This window comes from Aedes albopictus, chromosome 3 (assembly GCF_035046485.1).
Source record: "Aedes albopictus strain Foshan chromosome 3, AalbF5, whole genome shotgun sequence".
Lineage (NCBI taxonomy): Eukaryota > Metazoa > Arthropoda > Insecta > Diptera > Culicidae > Aedes > Aedes albopictus.
The window spans coordinates 173200753-173212202 of NC_085138.1; the positions used below are offsets into that span (position 1 = coordinate 173200753).

At 37.2% G+C, this 11450-nt stretch overlaps 1 protein-coding gene across 1 annotated transcript; it reads left to right on the plus strand.

Annotated features, from left to right (window-relative positions):
• The first annotated feature begins 2925 nt into the window (after positions 1-2925).
• Positions 2926-9818, plus strand: LOC109401758 (glutathione peroxidase). The gene is made up of 4 exons (XM_062859197.1): positions 2926-3141; positions 8679-8882; positions 8945-9066; positions 9333-9818. Exons 2-4 carry the CDS (start codon positions 8687-8689, stop codon positions 9519-9521), a joined length of 507 nt encoding a protein of 168 aa, XP_062715181.1. The 5' UTR covers positions 2926-3141; positions 8679-8686; the 3' UTR covers positions 9522-9818.
• The last annotated feature ends 1632 nt before the right edge of the window (positions 9819-11450 follow it).

Consider the following 11450-nt stretch of genomic DNA (forward strand, 5'->3'; position numbering starts at 1 on the left):
TATCTTCAAAAAGTTGTTTTATTTTCAAGAACATGATGATGCCCCCGTACAAAAAATAAAAAAAAGTAATGAATAACATATCCAGATGATTGAAACTTCGACAAAGATGACAAACGGATCACAGAGTGTGAACCATTTGAGCAGCAGATCCTATCTTGGGCTCTTTCCACTCATAACTCAGTCAACTTTATGCCAATTGCACACGATGATAAACGTACCTACAGTCAATTGAGGTTGAGGTACACCTGTTTTTTTGCACGGGTCGTTTTTTTTTGTCCATAACTTTAAACTTCAATTTTTAACCAATTCACATAAAAAAATACACAGGGGACATGGTCAGTACTATTCGAGTACCAAAAATAAACTTAATAAGTGCAAAATTGACTAAGTTATTGCAGAAAAATGCCCACATGTTTTCTCATCTTACTATTTCTTGCAACAGTCCTGAAAAATATAAAAATCAACAATTTTCGGCTTCATAATTATAAATGCTTACAGCGCATCGGAAATGCATTGCACAATGGTCCACGAAACAGATTTACGAGGAAAGATGCATTCAACGCCTTCAAATGATTTTCTAGATCAATATGTTCTTCTTTTCAATACACATGAAAATTAGGATGGTCCATATTTTCAAAGAAACTGAGAACCAAACTTTTTTATTTGCAAGAATATCTATATACATTCTTTGGGATAGTTGTAGGTCTACCAATTTTGAGCAAGTTTGCTGAAGACACTTTATATGCAGCTTTAAAATTAACCGATCTAGAGGTATTTTTCTGAATAAGGCGTTTTTCTTAAAACATCATAGTTTTTTAAAATAGGTTTATGATGGCTTGGGGCAAACATAAAAAATATCTTTTGCCCACCTTCAAAAGAAGAAATATTGTTATAAAACATATAAAAAAAAATTAGAGTGGTGTTATTTTTGTAACTCTCATGAAAAATACTTGAAAAGTGCTTTTTTTTTCTAGAAAATCAGCAATATCTTTTGAACGGAATGACGTAGCGGGAATGAAAATGTGCGTTTTTTAAAGCTCTAAAAATGGTTCTTAGACAACTTTGATGAGAAATTTGAAACAAAAAAGATAAAGCGTTTAAACTGTTTTGACGAAATTGAGTATTTTCCCATTGTTTTCATAGGGTGATGCTAGAACAAATCGTTTTATTGCTTTATCTCTTTTCAAATTTCTCGTCAAAGTTGCCTAAGAAACACTTTTAGAGCTTCCAAAAACGCGCATATTTGTGCGCAGAGAATGTTGCTCCGTCATTCCGTTCAAAAGATATTGATGATTTTCTAGATTTTCTAGGTAGTTTTGATGGTTGAAATTTTTGGAATGCACTTGTTTTTCGTTCTTGAGTTATGACCAGTTATGTGAACAATGACCTTATAATATATGCGTACATGGTTATTTTTCACAAAATTGACCATAACTCAAGAATGAAAAAAAAGTCCATTCCAAAAATTTCGACGTTTAAGGCTTATAAAATTACCTTCTCAAAACTATTTTTTTGAAAATTTTTCGCGAGTTCGGGAATAGCTTTTCTGGCTTTTCTTTTTGAATTTTCTCAACGGTGGAAAATTTTGTGAAAAACTTTTTCCACTTAATATTTTTTTTTATTCCCTTTGCTTTTATTTTAATTAAAAAACTTTGTTTCTACGATGCTTCGTTCATGAGTTATGATTTTTCAAAGAAAAGGCTTATATGATACATCTGGACATTTTTCAACAAAATTGGCCATAACTCAAAAACGAAAAAAAGGGCATTCTAAAAATTTCAGCGATTAAAGCTTATGAAATAACCTTCTCAAAAATATTTTTTTGAAAGTTTTCCGGCTTTTCTTTACGAATTTTTTTAACAGTGGAAAACTTTTTCCAGTTAATTTTATTTTTGATTTCTGAGAAAATTTGCTTTCATTTCCTAGAAAAAACTTTGTTGCTATGATGCTTCGTTCTTGAGTTATGATTTTTCAAAGTAAGTAGTGTCAGTGGAAAACAAAGAATTTCCACCTAAGTTTTCCGGGAAAATAGGCGACCCTGAATTTTTCTCAATTTTTTTTGTTCATATATTCATGAGCCCAGCCTGCGGAAAAAATTTCATGAAAATCTGAGACTCTGGCCCAATTTGTACGATAATAAAAAAAAATCCCTACTATAACTCAGTCGATTTGAAACCAATTGATATGAAATCTTACCGTATGCCAAAAATAAAGTTAATTAATAGAAAATTGACTGAGTTACAGTAGCAAGTGCCCGAATCAGGTACGTAATATACATACGCATCAAAAAAGCTCAAAAACTATTTTGAAATATACAGAACAGTTCTAAATATCAGCCAAAAATATTAAAGTTTTGATTGCCCAGGAAAGAAAAAATACAAAAATGCTCAAAGTATACCCCGTCCAAAGGCGGGGTTGGGTATTAAAGGGATAACAAAGGAGCAATCCAAATGAGTGGTAACATGAAATAATAGTTATTTCTGTGATGAATTGCAAAAAGTTTATTATTTCAGCACGAGTCGTACATTTGGCCAACAAGGCTTGCCAAGTTGGATAAATACGAAGAGTGCTGAAAAAATCGAATTTTTGCAACGAGTTTATACAAAGTATTGATGAAATGATTTTTTTCATTATACAACTCATTTGAGTTGCATAAAGTTCATAATGCAACTCAAATAAGTTGCATAATGAACATTATGCAACTATTTTTCATTATGGAACTCATTTCAGTTGCATAGTGATACGAAAAGTATGTTATTTTGATTTCAGTATTGAGTAGTATAAAATAGAAGTTATGATAATGAATTGCATAAAAAGTTTATCAAGTTCCTAAAATTTCACATTCTAAAAACCTTCACTGTTTGAGCATCTACTGTAGGAAAAGAAAAAGTTATTGCTAATTTGCTGCGTTTCGGTACTTTCTGCCAACACGCGAAGCAAGCAACTTCAGTGGCGAATGACCCGAGCATCGAATTGGTTTCATTCGAATTGTGTATGTGTACCTTCGGCAGATTTATGAATATGCAAAAGCATGGAGTGTTCTTGGCTCTGGTTTCGTTTTGTATTTATACCTTTTTGGGCGGAACCGCATGTTTAGTATTTAGGTGTAAACTGCAGAAACTAGAAGCTAGAACATTGCCAGTAAGTTTTAAGATAGATTAGTTTGATTAGTTCCCGGAAGGAAAATCAGTGTTTATAGCTAACGTACCTGTTGAACGTAACGTAGTGATCGGATAATGTGGTGCAGTACTGGTTCTTACTGGCTCCAAAACGGAATCAGTATGGGCAACATAGTTTTGTTTGTCTACAGTGATCCCACAGTCCAAGAATCGTCAAAACAACTTTAATTTATGTATTACTCTATTGATGCACATAAATAGAAGTCAATATTGAAGTGATTTATTTGCGACGAACTACTACAGTTTTGTTCCGTATCAAAAATGGTTTAACTTGAGTATTACTTGATCAATAAGTTGTGGTTACGGTCATGTTATTATACTTAGATTAGTGGCAAGTGACTGCTTTCAGTGATTACGATTTCTATGAATAGTAAGTACAGTGAGCCCATATAGCCGAAGCGGTGAAAGTACGGGTATTCAGTCAGACTATGCTCAGGGTAACAGGTACAATTCCCTATCAGTCCAAGTAATTTTTGAAATAGAATTTTCTTGATTTCTTGATATAACAAAACCTCTTGATAACAACTTCATGGACGTTATCCATTTAACCGGACCAATCTCTAAGAGGATGTAGCATTAAAGCTGTTTAAAATCTTAAGCACTGTCCATAAAATACGTAGATTCATGTTCGACAATTTTTGAGCTCTCCACTCCACCCTCACTTTATGCCACACATTTTTTTTTGGAATACGGATCGCTTTTTTTTGTTTTATTTAGAAGATTCCTTCAGTTATTTCTAAAGGAATACTTTCAAAGATTTCTTCAGGGATTTCTCCGCATATTCCTTCAAAAGGCCTGCTAAAGTTTGCCTCAAAAATTTCATATGGAATTATTCGAAATATTTCTACAAGAATTTCTTCCTGGAATTCTTTTAAACATTTTAACTAGATTTTATTCGAAATGAATCCAGGAATTCCTTAAACATTATGCATACTAAATCATTTAAGAGCCCATCAACGGATTTCTTAAATAATTTGTCTAGAAATTACTGCAGACATGAATTCTTTCAGACTTTTTTTTCCAGGGATCCCTATAGAAATTCTTCCAGGAATTCGTTAAGAAAGCTCTCCTAGGATTTCCTAAGCAATTCCTCCTGGGATTGTTTCCGGGATTCCTCCTGGGGTTTCTTCAGGAACTGCTATAGAGACTACCCCATGACCTCTTCTTAGGGTTCCTTCAGGATTTCTACAAGAATTTTTTTTTTTTGAGATTTCTTCAATATTTTCTGGGATTTCTTCTGGAATTCTTCCTGGGATTACTCTAGGCACTCCTCCAGGAATTCCTCCAGGATTTCATCTAGGAATTTCTCCAAGGACTCAATCAGGAATTTCTCAAGGAATTATACCAGGGATTCATCCAAGAATTGAATCAAGAATTTCTCCAGGAATTACTTCAGATATTTCTACAACAATTGCTTTAGCAATTTCTCCAGAAATTCTTCCACGAATTTCTCCAGGATTTCCTCCAGGATTTCCTACAGGAATTTATCAAGGAATTTCTACTCCATGCATTCTTTGAGGAATTCTTCCAGACACACCCCAGGAATACCTGCAAGCATTCCTCCAGAAATTCCTCCAGAGATTATCCTGGAAATTTCTCCATGAATTCCGCTTGGAATTCAGTCAGTGATTATTCCAGAGATTCTCCATAAATTGCTTCAAGGATTAAGAGATTCATCAAGGGCTTCCTCTAGGAATTCCTCCAAGAATTCTTCCAGGAGTTCCTCCAGAGTTTTTTTCTTCAAGGGATTCCTCCTGGAATTTATTCCGGAATCATCCTAGGGTTTTCACCTAGGGATTTCGCCTAGGATTTACCCAGGGACTCATCTAGAGATTCCTCCAGCGATTTCTCCAGGAATCGCCCCATGCATTCTTTCAGGAATTCCTTCACACATTTCTCCAGGAATTCATCTAGGCTTTCCTCTAGGAATATCTACAGAATTTTTTCAGAGATTCCTCCAGAAATTTCTTCAAGGTTGGCTTCAGGAATTCCTCTAGCTAGGGATTCCCCACGGGATTCTTCCAGACATTCCTCCAGGAATTGCTTCAGGGATTCCTCCAGGAATTCCTTTAGGGATTTCTCCACGAATTTCTTCCCGGATTCCTCCAGGAATTTCTCTAAGGATTCCTCCAGAGATTCCTCCAGAAATTCCACCAAGGATTCCTCTAGATTTTACGCTAGGATTTCCTCCTGGACTTTGTCAAGGAATTTCTTCAGTAAATATACTAGGCACTAGGGGTTCCTTAAGGAATTTCTCCAAGAATTTATCCAGGGATTTCTCCAGGAATTCATCCAAAATCAATCCAAAAATCAATTTCTCCAGGGATTCTATCAGGCATTCCTCCAGGTATTCCTCTTTTCAAAAATTGCATCAGGGATTACCCCCAAGAATTCCTAGAGAGATTTCTCTATAAATTCCTCCAGGAATTGTGCCAGGAATTTGTTCAGAAGTTCCTCCAGGCATTCCTCTAGGATTTCATTCAGGATTTGCTTCAGGGATTCCTTCAGCGATTTCTCCAAGAATTCTTTCAGAAATGTTTTCAGAAATTCCTCCAGGGGTTCTTTCCGAAAATCCTGTAGCAGTTCCTCCAGGAATTCATCCTACGATTACTTTTGAAATTCCTCCGGAATTGCCACGAAGGGTTTTTTCAAGAATTCCTCCAGAAACTCCTCCAGGAATGTTTAAGGGTTTTGGTCACCGTTGAGTTGTATACTTAGGAATTGTTGATTTTGTTCGGTGCAATCACCGAACAAAATCAACAATCACTAAATATACTCCTCCGGGAATTCAAAATTTTTTCCAGGAAATCCTCCAGAGATTCCTCCTTGAATTAATCCAGAAATTTCTCCAGGGATTCCTCCAGAAATCCCTCAGAGAATGTCTCTAGGAATTCCTTCAGAAATTTCTTTCGGGATCACTTTAAAAATATTTTCACGGGTTCCTTTGGAAATTTAATAAATTCTTCCCTTTTCTTTTCCAGGGGAGCATACAAGAATTTCTCCTGGATTACATGAGTTTTTTTTGATTACTTAAAGAATTCCCAAACGAATTTCAGCCATTTGTATTAGAATACTTTAACATAATTTTAGATTGATGCGTACAGGAGCCAAGAAATTCTTCAAAAAGTAATCCAGGAATTTTATCACAAGTATCTTCAAGAAATCTTTTGCGAGTTCATCCACGGAATTGTTCAGGAATCCGTCCATGAATTCCCTCAAGAATATCCCCTGCAGAACAAGTCTTTCATGGAATTTCACCAGAGGTCTCCTTCCGAGTTTTGTGTAGGGTTTTTTTTCTGAAATTTCATTTAGATTTCCTCCAAGAAGTTGCTGGAATCCCTCCAGCAGTTTCTTCAGAAGTTACTCAGAGATTGCATCAGGAATTTCAACGATAATGCTGCAGGGATTTTTCCAAGCCACACACATATCACAGAAGGGTCATGGCAACGCAGGTTTTGGTTGCGTGGAAGTCACTGCACTGTGACTTACTTAAAAGGAATAGGTACTTACATGCACCAGAAATTCCTCTAGAAATTCATTTTTTTTTAGTTTCTCCAGGCTTTTTTCCCTCATTGCAGCAATTCGTCCAGGAATTCCTTCAGGTGAATTACAGGATTTTTTCAAGAGTTTGTTTAGGGATTCTCTTCAGGAATTCCTACAGGGATACCTCGTGGGTTTCCTCCAGTGAAGGTTTCAAGGCTTTTACGAGAGTACCTTCAAGAATTATTCCTACGATCCTTCCGGGAATACATCAATTGACATTTCTATAGGATTGAGCTCTGGGATAAGTATATCCAGTAGACCGGCCCACAATGTGGGCCCCACATTTGTATGATGCGAAAAAAAAAGTTTTCAAAATTCACGGGGCACCCTCGAGAATCGTGCCTTTGGATGAGAAGAACACTATGTGAAAGATTCAGCTCAATCGATTGAAAGCTGATCTGGCGCAAATGAGTTGAAGGTTTGCATGGGATGTTCAGTCGAAATATATGGGAAATTGAATGACCTCCAGTCTCTCATACAGCTCGCCGGTTTGGCGAGTTCGATTTGGCTCAGAATAGAAAGAATAATAGTTGATACCCCAATGAACAACTTTGTAGAAGACCATATCATGATCAAACTTAATTTAGTTGCGGTTTTAGCCAACGAAAGCAGGATGAGGACATCTTTCCCCGTTTACTCTCGGTTGTTACATGCAGCACGTGTTTGCCGTCCGAAACTTGCGCAATACATCATAGGCGGCTATGTTGTCCTTCATTTCCATTGCTCACGCACGTGGGTGAGTATCTAGACAGTGAAGAATTTCATAGCTGCCTATGATGTAGCGCGCAAGCTACGACCGACCAACACGTGATGCATATAACAACCGAGAGTAAACAAGGGAAGATGTCCTCATCCTACTTTCGTTGGCTAAAACCACAACTAAATTAAGTTTTATCGTGATATGGTCTTCTACAAAGTTGTTCATTAGGGTATCAACTACTATTTTTTCTATTCTGAGCCAAATCGAACTCGCCGAACCGGCGAGCTATATGAGAGACTGGAGGTCATCCAATTTCCCATATATTTCGACTGAACATCCCATACAAACCTTCAACTCATTTGCGCCAGCTCAGTTTTCAACCGATTGAGCAGAATCTTTCACATAGTGTTCTTCTCATCCAAAAGCACGATGCTAGAGAGTGCACCGTGGAATTTTTCGACATTTTTGTATTTGAGCCAGTCTAATATCCAGTATATGTATATATAAAATCTTCTTTAGGGAAATTCTGGCAAGGATTTACCCGGAACAATACAACTTAAGGTTCGTTCTTTGAGGAATGAAAATCCAGAACATTCCAATATTGCTAATGAGCATATATAAAATAGATGATTAATAATTGAAATAACTCCAGCTAGGTAGGCATGAACGACATTACATAGACATATTTAAAAAATCTTTGGATGGGTTACTACTGGAGAAAATGTTGAACGAAATTATGAAGAGAATTCTGGGTTTGTCCTAAAGAGAGTTCGTATTTTCCAAAAGTTTTAAGCTATGATTACTTACGAAAGTTTTGTGAATATTAACAAAAGACTATTATGAGATAAACAAGCTTCCCCGCAAATATCGTTCTGCCTGTCTACAGAATTTTTGACATGCAGTTCTGTAGAGAAATGCGTCGCGAAATGAAATTTAATTATTTTCCGTTTTTGATGCTTTTTTGTAGGTTTTTTCTCCCATTTTATATTTCCTTGTACCAATGCAACAATGAAATAATTATGTAGATCCGTTGACCTGTTCTCGGGCCAAATCGTGACATACAAACATCATTCCATGTTTTATAATAGAACAAACATTATCATAATATCAAAATTATTCTAAAGAAGCAAAAAATCAAAATCAGCCAACTATCTCAATAGTTGTTAGTAGAAATTGCATATATTTAAATTCATTAATACTTTGTGCGATTATGTATCTATGTTGTATACATTCATTTCTTCCTTTAACGCTCACAGAGACAGCAATGATGGATGCCAAATCAGCCAAGTCCATTTTTGACTTCACTGCCACGGACATCAACGGGAACGAAGTTGACCTGAGCAGATACAAGGGGACCGTGTGCATCGTAACTAACTTTTCCATCAAGGACTCCGCGTGTGAGAAAGTTTTCTCAATGCTCAGCACGCTCTACAGCAAGTTCCACAGCGGCACCAGAAAAGGTAATCGCTCATAATCGTTGTTCAGTTCCGATGATCGCACGATATCATTTTCCCTTCGACAGATTTGAACATTCTTCTGTTTCCATGCTCGCAGTTCGGTTCCAAGGAGTCGACGAACGATATTCTTGACTATTTCGAGCACAACAGCGACCGTTCGGTAGGCGACGTTTTTGCGGAGATTGATGTAAGTAAAAAGTGCGATTATCAAGCACGGCGCGACGCCTCCCTGCGTATGTGGATCGACCGAAAAGGATGTTGTGTTATTGAAGCCTGTGCCTGATTTGGCGAGGCGGGAAACGTATGACTAGAAAATTTTCACGGCTTCTAACATTACTGTTCGCCACGGATTTCCCATAACGCAAGTCGATGATCACTGAGTTTGTCTTAATCTAATAAACTCTATATTAGGAGCAACTAATAATTCACCATATATGATTGTTTCATTTACAGGTCAATGGTTCTAAAAGTGTCGAGTTGTATAAATTTATGAAGCTGAAAAAGCCGGGCAATTGTGGAGGATTTATCAACGGGAACTTTACAATGTTTCTGACAGATCGTAATGGCATCCCTGTGGAACGCTTCGCTTCGAACGTACACCCGTATTTACTAGAAGAACTAATTGAACAACATTGCGGGTAGTTAAGCTAAAAGAAAACACGTTTGCGTGCTCAGAGATTTAGTAAACAATTAAGTAGCCAGTTTAATAGATACATACGCCATGACTAGAAATGTCTAGCACCATTGTCGAATTAGCATTGGAAAATAGTTGATAGTTTATGGACATAAATCAGTCTAAAATTGTTACGATGATAATACTTTCAATTTAAATATCCGCCATTGTAATATTAGGTGTACTGCTTCACAGTTCAGCAATTTCAGTTAGCCGATTTCGACAGCATATAACTTTAATGCCATAGCATTTGTGACTATGAAACACTGAAACTAATTCTTCATGAATAAATGATTATGATAATATTTGTTTTATAATATTTGCTAGTATGTCTTGCTTTTCTTCCGAAAAAAACCCGGATTGATCCACCTAGTGGTGATAGTGCCTTTCTCGTCGAATATGTAGTCATGACGTTTCCGTTGACGTGAGCTGATATGTTCCTGAATCATAAGAATACTTTACTTAGAATTTTATCAGTGCCATCATTGAATTGACTTTAAACTTATTATTATTATTATTATTATTTATTGTGTACATTCATCGGACGCCTTGGTCTACATGAAAAAAGGAGTTAAAAAGCTCATAAAAGTGATCTATACAATCTGTCACGGAAAGATTTAGCACTAATATTAAAGTCAAACATTGAAAAACAATTATTAAAAACATCACACATAGCTCCAATGGGCTCATGTTGTCCGTAATCAGTCCGGTGAAATGGAAGTCGTAGGAAGCTTCGTTGTCGCAGTGCTCTGGCTCCGATGTTGATGTCAAACTGAGCTAATATCCATGAAGCGTCAACTTCACCGAGCAGGACCTTAGCCACAAAGTACCCTCTAGCTACTGTCCTGCGTCTTTCCAGCGTGTCCATTCCTAATAGCTGGCATCTGCTCTCGTACGGCGGTAACTGTTCTCGATTTCGCCAAGGAAGGAAACGAAGTGCATATCTAATAAATTTTGACTGCACTTTTTCAATCCGCTCAATCCAAACATTGTGATACGGACACCACACAATAGCCGAGGATTCCAGAATGGAGCGAACTAAGCTGTAGTACAACGACCGCAAGCAGTAAGGGTCGCGGAACTCATTGGATATCCTGAAAATAAAACCCAAGTTGCGGTTTGCCTTGGCAAGTATGTAGCTGTAATGCTCCCTGAAGTTTAATTCAGAATCCAGCAGTACTCCAAGATCTTTCATCACATTAGTTCGATGTAGTGGCTGATTGTCAATGAAATAGTTCCAGATGATCGGGGTTTTCTTCCTGCTGAACGATATCACCGAGCATTTTGTTACGCTCACTATTAGAAGATTGCGTCCACACCATTCGAAAAAAATGTCGACTAGTTTTTGCAACCTTTGGCAGTCCAGAGCTGATTCTATCCTTAAGTACATTTTAAGATCATCAGCGTAAACCAATTTGCATTCAGCTGGAAGGGCTAAGCAGACGTCATTGAAAAATATATTGAATAGCAGCGGTCCCAAATTGCTCCCTTGCGGCACTCCAGAAAGGCTACAAAAGGGATCGGATTCAGCAGAACCCAGTTTAACGCATAGCTGACGATTGACTAAGTATGACCTCAGCCAACGAACAAGGTTGTGTGCCACACCAATTCGCTCCAACTTAGCTAACAAAATGTCATGGTTTACTTTATCGAAAGCTGATTTAAGATCAGTGTAGATCGTGTCAACTTGGACTCCTTGTTCCATAGAGTTGAGGCAGAATGAGGTAAATTGTAGCAGATTCGTGGTGGTTGATCGTCCCGCATAAAAACCATGCTGATTTATCGAGATGTATGGTTTTGCTGCACAAAAGAGAATGTCGTTTACCAGAATCTCGAATAATTTAGAACCCGCGCATAGTGACGTAACTCCTCGATAGTTGGCAACGTCCCGTTTATCT